Source organism: Tursiops truncatus, chromosome X, assembly GCF_011762595.2.
Source record: "Tursiops truncatus isolate mTurTru1 chromosome X, mTurTru1.mat.Y, whole genome shotgun sequence".
NCBI classification, from domain to species: Eukaryota; Metazoa; Chordata; class Mammalia; order Artiodactyla; family Delphinidae; genus Tursiops; species Tursiops truncatus.
In genome coordinates this window covers 97,562,546-97,579,888 of record NC_047055.1, presented here as the reverse complement: position 1 = coordinate 97,579,888, position 17,343 = coordinate 97,562,546, and the positions used below count along the sequence as shown (strand labels likewise).

General features: G+C 44.7%; 2 protein-coding genes across 2 annotated transcripts in view; one reads left to right on the top strand and one right to left on the bottom strand.

Moving 5' to 3' along the window:
* Window positions 1-17,343, top strand: part of CFAP47 (cilia and flagella associated protein 47) — a 516,906-nt gene that overhangs the window by 222,252 nt on the left and 277,311 nt on the right. Inside the window, 1 exon segment of the mRNA XM_073798895.1 lies at window positions 882-1,010. Coding sequence (XP_073654996.1) covers window positions 882-1,010 — 129 coding nt within the window.
* LOC117310387 (melanoma-associated antigen B4-like) lies at window positions 8,330-9,379 on the bottom strand. Its single transcript, XM_033849943.1, has one exon. It carries the CDS (start codon window positions 9,377-9,379, stop codon window positions 8,330-8,332), a length of 1,050 nt encoding a protein of 349 aa, XP_033705834.1.

Below are 17,343 nucleotides of genomic sequence, written 5' to 3'. Positions count from 1 at the left end.
TATGAAATATCCTAAGGATTATGCCTCTCTGGACAGTATATATTTGTATTTGTCTAAAAGTCTCTGTGGAGTTCCCATACAGAAATGATTACATGGCTTTCTTAAATATACAGGTAATTGCTTCTTTTAAGGGATTTAGAAATAAAGAATGGTCTGTGCTAATTTAAATTTTTTCTTAAAATACATCCTTAGACTGTATATCTTTCAAAGAAAATACTGGTTTATTTTCCCTGCCACTTGCCACTTCCTTTCTTTAGTTTTAGAGGAGAATAGGGAGAAATTAAACAAGATATTCATTTTTTTTCAAATTATACAATTCATTTTATGAAAACGTATTGAGAAGAGGAATTATTAATTATTGAGGAATTATTGAGGAATTATTGAGGAATTATTAATTATTGAGGAATTATTGAGGAATTATTAATTATTGAGAAGCCTGTAGGCTTTGAGGCAACGCTCCTTTAGTTGTGGCAGTGTTACTATAGTCACCACATGACATTAGTAGAAGAGCCAAGGGCCTGTTCTTTGGCACTCTGCTGAGTTCCTGTGGCTTCATCCAAAGGGTGTGGCTCCTTTGGGGGTTCAGAATTCAGAATAATTTTGCATCTCATTCTACCACTTCTGCCACAGAGTGAGCTAGTAGCTACATTGTTTGAATAAATCTACAACATGAAATAGGGGCTGTGAGTTCCAGAAAGTTACCTGTGTTGATAGTTTCTATTACTGGCACATGGGGAATTAGAGATCTGGATGAGTGGGAAAAAAAGACATGTAAAGGTTTTATTAAAAGAAAAAAATTGTATGCTAACTAAGTAGTTAAAACTTTGTACTTACATTTGCCTTGCATTGTAATTAATGTTGTGATATTTTATTTCTTATAGTCTTCCACTAATACCTTGCCCAAGTTTTCCAATATACCTAAGGAAAAGCGTTCTATTGTTACAGATATTACAAAGTTTGAAACCTGGAGTAAACGGGCATGGACAGATGTATTCCTTCAGACATACAAGGTAACTTTTCCACTCTTGTTCACTGCTAGGGGTTTTTTTTGGTTGATTTATATGAATAGTGTAGTAGTTAAGGTATAGGTAGTGCTGCTGTAAAAGATTAAAAAATACAGTGGCCCAAATAAGATAGAAATATTATTTCTATCTATTGTGGAGAAGTGGTTTAGAAATAGTGGGTGTCTCTTCCATCCTCAGTACTGGACTTTCATTTCTGGATCAGTTTCTCAGAACAAGGAAGAGCAGGTTAAAGAGTAGAAGACAGGTAAATACCTTTTAAGGATGTCATCTGAAAAATGCATCATTTCCATTTCACATTCCATTGGGCAAAATTTAGTCATATGACTGCACCTAGCTTCAAGGGAAGTTGAGAAATGTAGTCTCTAAAATTGGTAGGTACAGACATATTCTGGTACATAAAAGGAAGGATTAAATAATAGATGTTGGGGGACTTCCCTGGCGACCCAGTGGTTAAGACTCTGTGCTTCCAATGCAAGGGGTGCAGGTTCGATCCCTGGTCGGGGAACTAAGATCCCATATGGTGTGGCACAGCCAAAAAATAAAGAAAGAAAGAAATTAAAGAAAGAAAGAATAGCTATTGGTGAAAATTATGGTCTCTACCTCTAATGCTTAGTAGACTCTTGCTATAAAGTTATTCTGGAGAGATATTTACTAGGAATCATACAACTGTAGGCGAGACCAGGTGTTGATGAGATTCTCCAGTTTGCTTCATGTTAAGTTACATATTTGGGTAGATTATCATAGCATAAATTGCACCTTCACACCCTACATCTTTATTGCTTAAACAAGTCCTGATTTCAGTCTTTGGAATCATTCCCTAGGTTTCCAAATATGGCACTGTGGATCTTGCCCACTAAGACCAATAGAGGCTTTTGCTCTGTCCTCATAGATTACAACCACAGATAGGGTGAGCTGTAGGGTAGGGAGTTAAAAGAAGGAAGAAGTCAAATAGAAGCAGCAATTAGTCACTCAAAGGAAAGGATAAAATAGAAATCTAAATAGTGAGTAATATATTTAAGACTTCTGTCACAAAATGCTTTTTAAATGTGATCTTGTTTATTCTTCACAACCAGTAATATCCTCAGTTTAGAAATGTGGGTACAAAGGTTCACATGCATACATACTTTCTTCCAAGATCACCTGATTTTGGCCATATAAAACCATCTGATGTAGGTAAAGCTTATTTCTTCCTTGTTGTTCTCTGCTGGGGCCCAGGAGCCCAGGTCCCTCTTGTTGCCCTCTGACACTCTAAATCCTCCACTGAGCCAGCCACCCAAGCCTACCCTCTGGGGAGTTCCTTCTGCGGCTTGATTCCCAGTTACTCCCCCTCTCTACCTTTTCTTTTCCCAGTAACCTGCCCTGTCTTTCTTGCTTGATGTCAAGAGCAGAAATCCTGTATGTTTTTTAGTAATTCCCAGAAGAATGTATGGGGGTATTTGTGACTCTCACCCAAACTTAGATTTGGGAAAAGACAATTTTCTTCTTTTCTTTCTTAACTCCAGGCTGCCTCCTATATAATTTTGTCTACTGATAAAGAGGAGCAACTCCAAAACAGAAGAGCCGCACATGTCCTAGTTTATGGACAAGCTAGTACTAATCTTGGTTTGTGGGCTTCATTCACTCACCCATTCACTTATTCACTCCCTCATGCCTTCATGTATATGTCTCATTCATTTAACCCATCTTCCCCAACTTATAAGTCTGTGAATTTAGATACCAAGTATCACTTGTAAACTCAGAACTTAATAGTGTGTCAGCTACATAGTAGATGGCTCAACAAATATTGGTTGAATGAATTTATTCAACAACTATTATGGTCGAGCTACTATAATAGGTTCTGGGGGTATAAAAGTAAACTTGATATAGTCTGTCTCTTCAAGGATTTTGTGTCCTGAAGTATGTAAGTAACTAAATATATATAATTACAGAGAAGGATGACAAATGTTATAACAGGGTAAGCCCAAAGAACTAAGGATGAGCGGACATAGAGAGGAACCTAACTTTCCTGTGTCTTGGAGAAGGTTTCTAGGAAAAAGGTGGATTTAAACTGAGCCCTGAGCAATGAAGAGGGTTTGGCAGGCAAGGTGGGGCATAGGTTAGAGAGAAAGATAGTACAATTTGTGTGACGGAGGTGATAGGTGAGTTTTATTGGGGGGGGTGGGGCAATAACATTTTTTCCAGATAAAGGGAATTCAATGTGGAAGTGCCTGTGGTTTGATAGAGCATTGTACGTTCTGAGGAATAAAAACAGTATGGCTGTGGGTAAGAGGGGTGGACAATAAGCCCAGTCAGAAATTAGACCATGGTTGACTTCATAAGCCAAACCAAGGCATCTGGACTTTATGGATTTTAGCACAAGGTCAGTACAGAAGTCCTGAAGGATTTTAAACACAAGGTTGATATGATCAGTTTTGCATTCTAGAGAAATCACTCTGGTATGGTGTGGAAACTGTTCGTGGATTTTTTTTTCAATTGAAGTATAGTTGATTTACAATGTTATGTTAGTTTCAGGTGTACAGCAAAGTGATTCAGTTTTATATATATATATTTTTTTCTTTCTTTTTCAGATTCTTTTCCCTTATAGGTTATTACAAAATATTGAGTATAGCTCCCTGTGCTATATAATAGGTGCTTGTTGGTTATCTGTATTACATATAGTAGTGTGTATATCTTAATCCCATTCTCCTAATTTATCCCCCCTTTTCCTCCCTCTTCCCCCTTGGTAACCACAAGTTTGTTTTCTGTGTCTGTGGGTCTATTTCTGTTTTGTATATAAGTTCATTTATATCATTCTTTTTATTTTTTTAGATTCCACATATAAGCAATATTATGTAGTATTTGTCCTTTTTTTTTAACATCTTTATTAGAGTATAATTGCTTTACAATGGTGTGTTAGTTTCTGCTTTATAACAAAGGGAATCAGTTATACATATACACATGTTCCCATATCTTTTCCCTCTTGCGTCTCCCTCCCTCCCACCCTCCCTATCCCACCCCTCTAGGTGGCCACAAAGCACTGAGCTAATCTCCCTGTGCTATGCAGCTGCTTCCCACTAGCTATCTATTTTACGTTTGGTAGTGTATATATGTCCATGCCACTCTCTCACTTTGTCACAGCTTACCCTTCCCCCTCCCCATATCTTGAAGTCCATTCTCTACTAGGTCTGTGTCTTTATTCCTGTCTCACCCCTAGGACCTTCATGACCTTTTTTTTTCTTTCTTAGATTCCATATATATGTGTTAGCATACGGTATTTGTTTTTCTCTTTCTGATTTACTTCATTCTGTATGACAGACTCTAGGTGCATCCACCTCACTACAAATAACTCAATTTTGTTTCTTTTTATGGCTGAGTAATATTCCATTATATATATGTGCCACATCTTCTTTATCCATTCATCTGTTGATGGACACTTAGGTTGCTTCCATGTCCTGGCTATTGTAAATAGAGCTGCAATGAACATTTTGGTACATGACCCTTTTTTTTTTTTTTACATCTTTATTGGAGTATAATTGCTTTACAATGGTGTGTTAGTTTCTGCTTTATAACAAAGTGAATCAGTTATACATATACATATGTTCCCATATCTCTTCCCTCTTGCGTCAACTTCCCTTCCACCCTCCCTATCCCACCCCTCCAGGCGGTCACAAAGCACTGAGCTGATCTCCCTGTGCTATGCGGCTGCTTCCCACTAGCTATCTACCTTACGTTTGGTAGTGTATATATGTCCATGCCACTCTCTCGCTTTGTCACAGCTTACCTTTCTCCCACCCCATATCCTCAAGTCCATTCTCTAGTAGCTCTGTGTCTTTATTCCTGTCTTACCCCTAGGTTCTTCATGATATTTATTTTTCTTAAATTCCTTATATATGTGTTAGCATACGGTATTTGTCTTTCTCTTTCTGACTTACTTCACTCTGTATGACAGACTCTAGGTCCATCCACCTAATTACAAATGGCTCAATTTCGTTTCTTTTTATGGCTGAGTAATATTCCATTGTATATATGTGCCCTGTCCTGAGCCTTCAAGTGCTGAAAGCAGGGGCAAGGCTAGACTCTTTGTCGTCCCCACAGCTCAGCGGGTGGGGCATGTTCCCCTTAGTCGTCACTCAGTGTTCTCAGTTTGACTCCTGGGAAGGCCTGTGGCTCCTGTCTCTTTACCTGAGGACATGTGCTCATAGAAAGGCCCACCGCTCTCTGAGAGCCAACAGAAGAAAGTGAGGGTAGCCTAATGTCCCACGTCTACCTGTGGTCTCTGAAGGCAGGACGCTGGGGCCGGCAGATCCAGGCCTTATTATGCTTGGCCGCGCTGGTCCTCACTCAGGCCCTTCCTCGGTTTGACTCCTGGGAAGACCTATCATTTCTCCCTCTCTTCACCTATTACTGTCCCCACTTCTCTGTCACCCTGGGAGGAGTTAAGGGTTGCCTCTGCTCGGCCTGACATCTCTCCAGGCGTCTCCCAGGACTGACAGCAGGGGAGAGATGATGTTCTGCCCCCATTGTTATGGTTTTCATGCTCCACTACAGCCTTAGGTCCTCACCCCAACTCCTAGCACAACCTGGAAATTTCCCCTGTGCTGAGTCAGCCAGCCTCGGAGCAAAGTCCTCACCACCCTGAGTCCCCAGAAGCAGAAGTCAGAGTAGGCCACGTGTAGCCACAGCTATTTCTGAGGGGCTTCTGAGGACTAACACAGAGGGCAAGATTCCCCGGGCTCCGCTCTTCTGGGGTTTGTGACCTCAATAGTCCTCACTCTGTCAGGATCTGGGACTCTTCCCTCTACCGACCTGAGTCCTCCAGAGCCGGAGGCAAGTGGGTGACACATGGAACTACCCCTGCCTGGGGCTTCCCCGGGCCGAAAGGGTGGTGGGGCTATGCGTTTGTTCCTGTCTCTTTTCGGTTGTGCGTTCCCCTTGGTCCTCACTCGGAGTCCTTACGCTGGCTCTTCCCGTGACCTAGAGAGGCCTGTGCTCTCATACTACAGCCTTTACTTCCCTGAGACCACCTAGGAGGATGTGAGGGTTGCCTCACGTGGGCATGACTGCCTGTGGTCACTCCTGGCCGACAGTAAGGGAGGGATTCTGTGGCGTCCCCGCTTTTATGATTTGGGTGGTTCCCTCAGTCCTCATGGTCCTCTGCTCGACTCTTGGCATGACCTGGAATTCCTCCCTGTGCTCCTCTGAGGCTGGCCCCTGGGACCAAGTGCCTCATCTACCTGAGACGCTCTAAAAGGAAAGGCGTGGGGCGCATCATGCCAACATTCCTGGATTTGCCAAGGGGAGGTATCCAGTGGCAGGGCTCTGCTCTAGGTGGAGTCCCTTTATCCTCATTTAGAGTCACTAGATTTCCAGTCTCTACTGAGTGAGGCTGTTCCCCATAGACCAAGGCCCTCGCCTCCCCGAGACCACCCCCAGTGGAAAGAGGGGGCAGGTCAGCCAGAAAGCTTTGTCCTGGGCCTCCTGGGGCTGACCTCAGGGGCGGGACTCTGCATTCTCCTCTGTTCTGGAGTGAGTGGTCCTCTTGCTCCTCATTCAGGGTCCTCATCGTGATGCCTGACCAGACCCAGGACTCCACCCTCCACTCCCCTGAAGCTGTGCTCCTCAGCACAAAGGCATTACCTTCTTGGGAATTCTGAATTGGAAGTCAAGATGAACCAGATCTGTCCAAAGCTGTTGGGGTCTTCTGAGGAGCAGGACTTTACAAGGCCCCACTCTTCTGGAGTCAGTGGCCCCTCAGTCCTAACTCAGGTTTCTTACCTTGACTTCAGGTAGCATATGGGACTCCACCCTCCCTACTGTCTGTCTGCCAGCCTCAGGCCAAGGCTTTCACCTTCCTGAGACACCAGAAGGGGAGATAAGAGACCTATTCCCTGGCTACCCCTGCCGGGGGCCTCTGTGTGGTCCCCTTTGTTATGGGGAATCCACTCATCAGCACCCAGTGTCCTCACTCTGAAGCAAATTAAGGCCTGTTAGGATCTCCTACTTGGGCAGAATTGGAGATGCTGCCACAAGACCAAGGAACTCACCTCCCTGAGAACCTCTCCACCCTTGCCCCGGAGGAAAAGAAGGGGTACCTTCAGACAGACAGCTCTGCGCATGGCCACACAAGGGAGAAAGGGTAGACTTTGTGGGGCCCCCTTCTGTTCTAAGGTCCTCACCTTGAGTAACGATCAGAGGCTGGGACTCCTCCCTCCACTGACCTGAGGACACAGCTCTTAAACCAAGGCTTTTATGTCCCTGAGAAACTTGAAGAGTAAATGAGGAGATGCTGGTCTTTTCAGGGTATCTGACATTGCATATGTAGAAGACCCCATTGTCACCGGAAAACTTTTTTTTATTCATACCATTCACTTATTCAGCGTTACTATTACAGTATTCCAGAACAGTGCTTTGGGAACAGGGCCCCTTTTATCCCATGAGATACATTTTGGAGTGGTGAGAAGAAAAATGAATTAAAAGACGTAAGGTCTGGCTTAGGCTGGGAGGAGTGGAAGAGTGTAGGCTCTAGACTATTCCAGACCAGGGGACTAGACCCAGCAAGGTCACTTAAATCAGCCTTGTGAACTTGAGAAATCTGCAAGTTATTCACCTATAAAGAGAGTCTGCTAAATCCTATCCTGCGTGAATTTTGGAATGTTATGTACTACATGTAAAGCAGTGGCATACTCATTAAGCAATATTGGGTTTTTGATGAATGGCAGTTTTGATATGATTATTGTGAACCCCCAAAATACCACCCTCCCATCAGAGTTTATTTTTAATCCAGTAGGTAGCAGAGAATATGCAGTGCACTAGGGCAAAACAAACAAATACTCACAAATGAGCTAAATCAGTCAAAGTATCTTTTATTTCTACCAAAAGAAAGTTTAAACGAAGTAAGGCAAACCATGAGTTAAATGGCTTTTACTCTCTGTTTTCTCCATTTTTTGTTTCTAAATATTTTCTGTGGTCGCCTTTCACATTTCCATGAAAATCTCTATTGCAGTGCCATGTTTTCTACTTCTGGATCATACAGAAAATATAGATGGTTCGTGAATTTGTTTTACATATACCAAAACTGTAACTTTAGAATTCTTTAGACAGCAATAGATACGCAAGCAATGTCATTCACGAATTCCTATTCTTAAGAAAACACACTATCTATTACAAGAAAAAAAATTTGAAAAAACCTAAATCAATCAATCAATAATATATAGAAGTTACTAGTTTAAAACAGGAAGGTAAATAAGATCTATACTTTGTTCCCTCCACCCCTACTACTCTGCACTTCCAAAACAAAGAGAGCAAACTGCCGGCGGCCTCCCTCCCTACATGTGGGAGGAGCTGCGGGCTTTGGCCCTGGAAGGGGCTCTGCCCTCAGCAACAGCTGCAGCCCTGGTTGCGGCTCTCACTGCTGCTCTCTCTTCCTCATCTTTCAGAGCCTCCTCATAGAGATCTGGGAAGGCACTGGGGACGGTACCAGTGGACTTGGCCATAAACTCCAATACTTTCATCTTGCTGGTTTCAGCGTGGGCTCTCGGGCCCCACAGGAACTCATAGCGCGGAGGATCGCTGTTGGGCACCTGGCGGTACGTCAGGTACTTCTGTTGCACGAAATCTTTGCTGATGAGCCTCCTGGGCTCCCCGAAGATCCAGTGCCTCCTCCCAGCATACAAGCCCAACTCACTGAGGAATTCCCAGATCTCCTCCTCGGTGGCACGGTTGCCCTTCTTGAAGATCGTGCTCAGGAGAACCATCAGGAGACCGGATGTGGGAGGCCCCGACTCATCACTCGGACTTCCCTCGCTGGGGAGGGCCATCTTGCTGATGAGGGCGTAGGAGTGATTGCTGGGGTCGACATCCTTCAGCTCGAGGCCAAAGACCACCTCCATGATCTGAGAGGCTCTGCTGAGGATCTCAGGGAAGTGCTTCTGGTACTTCCTGTTGACAGCCTTCAGCAGTGCTGCCTGCGGGATGGGCTCCTTCGTGTGGTACTTCTCCAGCAGGAAGTGCACCAACATTCTGACCTTCCTGATCAGAGGATCTCTGCAACTGCTGTGAATGGAAGGTGCTGCCTGGGAGGTACCTGCACTTTTCTCATCTTGGCTCTGGGCACCCTCTTCAGATCCTGGGCATGAAACCCCTTCATCACGAGAGGTAGTGGCTGGGGCTCCCTGAGGCTCCTGGTGAGTGCCAGCAGCAGGGGAGCTCGGGGAAGTATCCCGAGAAACAGAAGCGGGGGAAGACGGCGACTCTTGTATCTCTTCTGCCGCCGCCGCCTCCTCAGTGGGCTGGGCACCCTTGAGACTCTGAGTCTCCCCCCGGGCCTGGTGGCGTTTCTTGCGGCCATGGCGCTTGTTCCTCCGGCCCCGAGGCATGATGACACAGGTCAGGGCCAGCAGGCGGGAGTGTGCGCAGGAAGGCAGGCAACGAGGGCACCTGGGGGAGGGACAAGGAGATGCTGTGAGCACCTTCAGCAGGGACATTCCTCCCTGGCTTTAACCAAGGCCGCCTCTGCAGGGTCCGTGAGGGCACTGCTCGAGGACCCACAGGGCTCCTGTTCTCCTGCTCAGCCTGTCCCCTGAGACCCCTGTGGAGGACGATAGAGTGAGCCTTGGGGCACAGCCAGCCAGCCCTGCCTGGGCGGTACGGGGGTGACAGTGGGGGCTGGCAGGGGAGGTAGGTCTCCACGGTTCCCATTCAGAGTCAGGATGACAGTTGTTGGCAAGACACCCCCACCCCCTCCCCTCTGCTGCTCTGAAGTTGACACCACCATCTTCCATGACACCCAGGAGGAGGAAAGGAGGGAGCGTTCAGCCCACCACCGAAGGGTCCTGGGACCCTCCCTTCTGCCTGGTGGCTGCCCCTTCAGAACAACGCTCTAACCTCCCTTGGACCTGGCAGAGGAAATTACGGGCAGTCTCAGCCTGAACCTGGCAGAGGAAATTACGGGCAGTCTCAGCCTGACAGTCCTTTCTTGGGAGTCTAAGGGTTGACAGGAGGGGACGGGCCATATTCTCTCTTGTCCCTTCTCTTCGGGGTGGGTGACTCCCTTAGTCCTCACTCGGGGTCCTCCCTGGACGGCCGGTGCAGCCTGGAGCTCCTCTCTTGCCCCGAGGGCCATCTGCTCGCACCAGTGCCGGCACCTGCTTGAGTCTCATTCGGAGGCAGTGAGGGTGACCACGCGGCCGCATATGGCAGAGTTTTACCAGGCCTGCAGCGTGCGGCAGACAGGTCGAGGCCCTGTGGCTGGCGGCCCCACTGGCCCTCAGGGACTTGGGCTGACTCTTGGGAGTGCTTAGGGACGCGCCTTCTGCTGGTCTGCACCTCCCCTCTCAGACAGCAGCCCTCCCTCCTCCGTGTGTGGCCAGAAGGAAGCGGCTGACAACAGGGGAGGGGTTCTGAGGTGCCCTTGCGACGGGGAGGATGGTCCACGCCCTGACTCCTCCCGTGCCCTGGATATCCTCCCTCTGCTGACCTGCGGCCAGCCCCTCAGGACAAGGCCCCCTCCTCCCTGGGTCTCCCGCGTCTGTCCGTCAGTCCGCGTTCGCACTGAGGGAGCCCCTCAGTCTTTAGACCTGCCCGGAGGCTCCCAGGCCGACGTCAGGGGCGGGGTCCGCGTGGCCGCCATTCTGGGGTGTGGAGCCCCTCGGTCCCCACGAGGGTCCCGTCCTTCATTCCACAGGGCCTGGGGCGCTCCCTCTACTGAGCTGAGCCAGGGTCCAGCAGCCTCAGAGCGAGGCCTTCCTTGCCCGAGACCCCGCCGGGGAAGCGGATGGACTTCAGGCCTAACAGCCAGGCCCGAGCCTCTGGGGCCGAGAGCAGGGGAGGGGTGGGCGGGGCCTGTGTGGCCGCCTCTTTTCGGAGGGAATGGGGATTGGGGGTGTCGGGGGCGTGTCCCCGCACTTCTAACTGGGGTCACCTCACACCTTGACACCTGACGAGACGTGGCACTCCTCCCGCGGCTCACCCTTGCCGGACCTCAGCTCTCAAAAATGGCCTCGCCCCCACAGCGCGGCTTGGAGGACGTGACTTCCGGTCATGTGCATCTGGGCTCCAGGAGGACGGCAGGGGCGGGGCGGAGGGGGTGGGCAGTGGGGGGTGCTTCCGGGGGAGCTTCCCGCAGACCTGGCACGAGGGCCTTTCATTGACTCTTGGTAGGTCCTGGGACTTTTCCCTCTGCTGAGCTGAGTCAGCAGGTGTCACAGCCTGGCTCTCATTTATGTCGGCACCCCCAGCCAGAAGTATCTGGGGCCCTGAGCCTCACAGCCATGCCTGGGTCCCCCGAGACTGACAGTGAGGGCTCTTTGGGGCCCCCTCTTCTGTGGTGGATGCTGCTCTCAATCCTCTCTCAGTGTCTTCTCTTGACTCCCTGTAGGTGCTGGGTACCTCCCGTCTGCTGACCTGAGGCCAAGGCCTCACATCAAAGACATCAGCTCCCTGAGACTGCTAGTGTGAAGTGCAGGCACATCTCATCTGGACACTTCTGCCTGGAGCCTCCCAGAGATGGCTGCTGAAGGTAAGATGAGCTGAGGGGAAAGGAGGCGAGACTCTCTTCTGTGGTTTGGAGCCCGTCAGGTCTCACTCAAGGTCCTCACATCGACTGCTGGCAGGGCCTGCAATTCCTTCCTTCTCTGGTATGAATCCATCCCTGTCCCCAGCCATGCCCCACAGAATCCCAGAGGAGTTAGTGAAGGGGTGCCTTAGCCTGACAGTTCTCACTGTGGTCTCTCTTTGTTGACATCAGGGACATTGCCCAAAAGTTCAGAAATGAATTTCTGTCCTTTTGTACAACTACTGTGTTACTTGCTTTTCTCTTTTAGTCTGTGTGTGATAGTCTATTAAGATGATCATTTAAAAAGGCCAGTTGTCATGCACTAAGAAAGTTTCAGATGGTTATTTCACAGCCTGTGGACCATACTGCCACATCCAGCCCAATCTTTGGTGTCCCATGCTCCTGGCATGCGGGCTCTGAAATGCTGCCTCAGATTCCTTCAGTGAAGCAGTAGAGATTCATGGTCCCAGAGCACAGTGGAAGAATCAAGGGCTCAAAGTTAAAGGCTTTTCTCAAATCAATCCTGTCATCTGTCTCTCTTGCAGGCTACAGACCTGTCTCCAATTCAGGGCATCCCCCTACCTGCCCACACTCAGGTTCCAGTTCAGTGGAAACTTATTGTCCCTCAGGGATTATTTAGTTTTGTGTTTTTGCTTTTGTTAATGTTTTTTCTTTGTTCCTTCTGTAATTTTTCCATGGTTGACTTTGGGTACAGGAAAAGTAGCCCATGTTTGATTGTCATCAGCTGCTATGGATAAGGTACTAAATCTGTAAATGAATTAAGGATAATCGATATTCTTACAATATCTGTGCCTCACGAATACACATAACATACTATTCTGGTTGAGACTTCTTTTTCCTAAGTCAATCAGGAAATTCTTATTCTGGCCTCCATGTAGATTATATACATATTTGTATGGCTTCTTTCTAGATATGTTTTTATATCGTTGCTTTTGTCTATGGTGTATTTTCTTGTCTCTTTTTGATTTTTTTTAACATCTTTATTGGAGTATAATTGCTTTACAACGGTGTGTTAGTTTCTGCTTTATAACAAAGTGAATCAGTTATACATATACATATATCCCCATATCTCCTCCCTCTTGCATCTCCCTCCCTCCCACCCTCCCTATCCTACCACTCTAGGTGGTCACAAAGCAATGAGCTGATCTCCCTGTGCTATGCAGCTGCTTCCCACTAGCTATCTGTTTTACGTTTGGTAGTGTATATATGTCCATGCCACTCTCTCACTTTGTCCCAGCTTACCCTTGCCCCACCCCGTATCCTCAAATCCATTCTCTAGTAGGTCTGCATTTTTATTCCCGTGTTGCCCCTAGGTTCTTTGTGACCATGTTTTTTTTTTTTTTCCTTAGATTCCATGTATATGTGTTAGCATATGGTATTTGCTTTTCTCTTTCTGACTTACTTCAATCTGTATGACAGTCTGTAGGTCCATCCACCTCGCTACAAATACCTCAGTTTCGTTCCTTTTATGGCTGAGTAATATTCCATTGTATATATGTGCCACATCTTCTTTATCCATTCATCTGTTGATGGACACTTAGGTTGCTTTCATGTCCTGGCTATTGTAAATAGAGCTGCAATGAACATTTTGGTACGTGACTCTTTTTGAATTATGGTTTTCTCAGGGTATATGCCCAGTACTGGGATTGCTGGGTCGTATGGTAGTTCTAGTTTTAGTTTTTTCATGAACGTCCATACTGTTCTCCATAGTGGCTGTATCAATTTACATTCCCACCAAAGGTGCAAGAGGGTTCCCTTTTCTCCACACCCTCTCCAGCATTTACTGTTTGTAGATTTTTTGATGATGGCCATTCTGCCCAGTGTGAGATGATATCTCATTGTAGTTTTGATTTGCATTTCTCTAATGAATAATGATATTGAGCATTCTTTCAAGTGTCTGTTGGCAATCTGTATGTCTTCTTTGGAGAAATGTCTATTTAGGTCTTCTGCCTATGTTTGGATTGGGTTGTTTATTTTTTTCATATTGAGCTGCATGAGTTGCTTGTATGTTTTGGACATTAATCCTTCGTCAGTTGCTTCATTTGCAAATATTTTCTCCCATTCTGAGGGTTGTCTTTTCGTCTTGTTTATGGTTTCCTTTGCTGTGCAAAAGCTTTTAAGGTTCATTAGGTCCCATTTGTTTATTTTTGTTTTTATTTCCATTTCTCTAGGAGGTGGGTGAAAAAGGACCTTGCTGTGATTTATGTCATAGAGTGTTCTGCCTACGTTTTCCTCTAAGAGGTTGATGGTGTCTGGCCTTACATTTAGGTCTTCAATGCATTTTGAGTTTATTTTTGTGTATGGTGTTAGGGAGCGTTCTAATTTCATTCTTTTAATGTAGCTGTCCAGTTTTCCCAGCACCACTTATTGAAGAGGCTGTCTTTTCTCCACTGTATAGTCTTGCCTCCTTTATGAAAGATAAGGTGACCATATGTGCGTGGGTTTATCTCTGGACTTTCTATCCTGTTCCATTGATGTATATTTGTGTTTCTGTGCCAGTACCATACTGTCTTGATCACTGTAGCTTTGTCGTGTAGTCTAAAGTCAGGGAGCCTGATTCTTCCAGCTCCATTTTTCTTTCTCAAGATTGCTTTGGCTATTCATGGTCTTTTGTGTTTCCATATATACTGTGAAATTTTTTCTTCTAGTTCTGTGAAAAATGCCAGTGGTAGTTTGATAGGGATTGCATTGAATCTGTAGATTGCTTTGGGTGGTAGAGTCATTTTCACAATGTTGATTCTTCTGATCCAAGAACATGGTATATCTCTCCATCTAGTTGTGTCATCTTTAATTTCTTTCATCAGTGTCTTATACTTTTCTGCATACAGGTCTTTTGTCTCCTTAGGTAGGTTTATTCCTAGATATTTTATTCTTTTTGTTGCAGTGGTGAATGGGAGTGTTTTCTTAGCTTCACTTTCAGATTTTTCATCATTATTGTATAGGAATGCAAGAGATTTGTGTGCATTAATTTTGTATCCTGCTACTTTACCAGATTCATTGAGTAGCTCTAGTAGTTTTCTGGTAGCATCTTTAGGATTCTCTATGTATAGTATCATGTCATCTGCAAACAGTGACAGCTTTACTTCTTCTTTTACAATTTGGATTCCTTTTATTTCTTTTTCTTCTCTGATTGCTGTGGCTAAAACTTCCAAAACTATGTTGAATAATAGTTGTGCGAGTGGGCAACCTTATCTTGTTTCCGATCTTAGTGGAAATGGTTTCAGTTTTTCACCCTTGAGGATGATGGTGGCTGTGGGTTTGTCATATATGGCCTTTAATAGGTTGAGGAAAATTCCCTCTATGCCTGCTTTCTGCAGGGTTTTTATCATAAATGGGTGTTGAATTTTGTTGAAAGCTTTCTCTGCATCTATTGAGATGATCATCTGGGTTTTCTCCTTCCATTTGTTAATATGGTGTATCACGTTGATTGATTTGCGTATATTGAAGAATCCTTGCATTCCTGGGATAAACCCCTCTTGATCATAGTGTATGATCCTTTTAATGTGCTGTTGGACTCTGTTTGCTAGTATTTTGTTGAGGAGTTTTGCGGCTATGTTCATCAGTGATACTGGCCTGCAGTTTTCTTTCTTTGTGACATCTTTGTCTGGTTTTGGTATCAGAGTGATGGTGACCTCATAGAATGAGCTTGGGAGTGTTCCTCCCTCTGCTATATTTTGGAAGAGTTTGAGAAGGATGGGTGTTAGCTCTTCTCTAAATGTTTGATAGAATTCGCCTGTGAAGCCATCTGTTCCTGGGCTTTGGTTTGTTGGAAGATTTTTAATCACAGTTTCAATTTCGGTGCTTGTGATTGGTCTGTTCATATTTTTTATTTCTTCCTGGTTCAGTCTCACAAGTTTGTGCATTTCGAAGAATTTGTCCATTTCTTCCAGGTTGTTCATTTTATTGGCATAGAGTTGCTTGTAGTTATCTCTAATGATCCTTTGTATTTCTGCCGTGTCAGTTGTTACTTTCCCTTTTCCATTTCTAATTCTATTGATTTGAGGCTTCTACCTTTTCTTGTTGATAAGTCTGGCTAATGGTTTATCAATTTTGTTTATCTTCTCAAAGAACCACCTTTTACTTTTATTGATCTTTGCTATCGTTTCCTTCATTTCTTTTTCATTTATTTCTGATCTGATCTTTATGATATCTTTCCTTCTGCTAACTTTGGGCTTTTTTTGTTTTCTTTCTCTAATTGCTTTAGGTGTAAGGTTAGGTTGTTTATTTCAGATTTCTCTTGTTTCTTGAGGTAGGATTGTATTGCTGCAAACTTCCCTCTTAGAACTGCTTTTGCTGCATCCCATAGGGTTTGGGTCATCGTGTTTCATTGTCATTTGTGTCTAGGTATTTTTTGATTTCCTCTTTGATTTCTTCAGTGATCTCTTGGTTACTAAGTAGTGTGTTGTTTAGCTTCCATGTGTTTGTATTTCTTACAGATTTTTTCCTGTAATTGATGTCTAATCTCATAGTGTTGTGGTCGGAAAAGATACGTGATACGATTTCAGTTTTCTTAAATTTACCAAGGCTTGATTTGTGACCCAAGATATGAACTATCCTGGAGAATGTTCCATGAGCACTTGAGAGGAATGTGTATTCTGTTGTTTTTGGATGGAACGTCCTATAAATATCAATTAAGTCCATCTTGTTTAATGTATCATTTAAAGCTTGTGTTTCCTTATTTATTTTTATTTTGGATGATAGTTCCATTGGTGAAAGTGGGGTGTGAAAGTCCCCTACTATGATTGCGTTGCTGTCGCTTTCCCCTTTTATGGCTGTTAGTATTTGCCTTATGTATTGAGGTGCTCCTATGTTGGGTGCATAAATAGTTACAATTGTTATATCTTCTTCTTGGATTGATCCCTTGATCATTGTGTAGTGTCCTTCCTTGTCTCTTGTAATAGTCTATGTTTTAAAGTCTATTGTGTCTGAAATGAGAACTGCTACTCCAGCTTTCTTTTGATTTCCATTTGCATGGAATATCTTTTTCCATCCCCTCCCTTTCAGTCTGTATGTGTCCCTGGGTCCGAGGTGGGTCTCTTGTAGAGAGCATATATACGGGTCTTGTTTCTGTATCCATTCAGCCGATCTATATCTTTTGGTTGGAGCATTTAGTCCCCTTACATTTAAGGTAATTATCGATATGTATGTTCCTGTTCCCATTTTCTTAATTGTTTTGGGTTTATTATTGTAGGTCTTTTCCTTCTCTTATGTTTCCTGCCTAGGGAAGTTCCTTTAGCATTTGTTGTAAAGCTGGTTTGGTGGTGCTGAATTCTCTTAGCTTTTGGTTGTCTGTAAAGGTTTTAATTTCTCCATCAAAACTGAATGAGACCCTTGTTGGGTAGAGTAATCTTGGTTGTAGGTTTTTCTCCTTCATCATTTTAAATATGTCCTGCCACTGCCTTCTGGCTTGCTGAGATTCTGCTGAGAGATCGGCTGTTAACCTTATGGGGATTCCCTTATGTGTTATTTGTTGTTTTTCCCTTGCTGCTTTTAATATTTATTCTTTGTATTTAATTTTTGATAGTTTGATTAATACGTGTCTTGGCGTGTACCTCCTTGGATTTATCCTGTATGGGACTCTCTGTGCTTCCTGGACTTGATTAACTATTTCCTTTCCCATAATAGGGAAGTTTTCAACCATAATCTCTTCAAATATTTTCTCAATCCCTTTCTTTTTCTCATCTTCTTCTGGGACCCCTATAATTTGAATGTTGCTGCGTTTTTTGTTGTTGTTTCTTGTTTTGTATTTGTAAATTTATTTATTTT

Coding starts and splice junctions, on each gene's coding strand:
- LOC117310387 (XM_033849943.1), bottom strand. CDS start 9,379: ATGCCTCGGGGCCGGAGGAACAAGCGCCATGGCCGCAAGAAACGCCAC.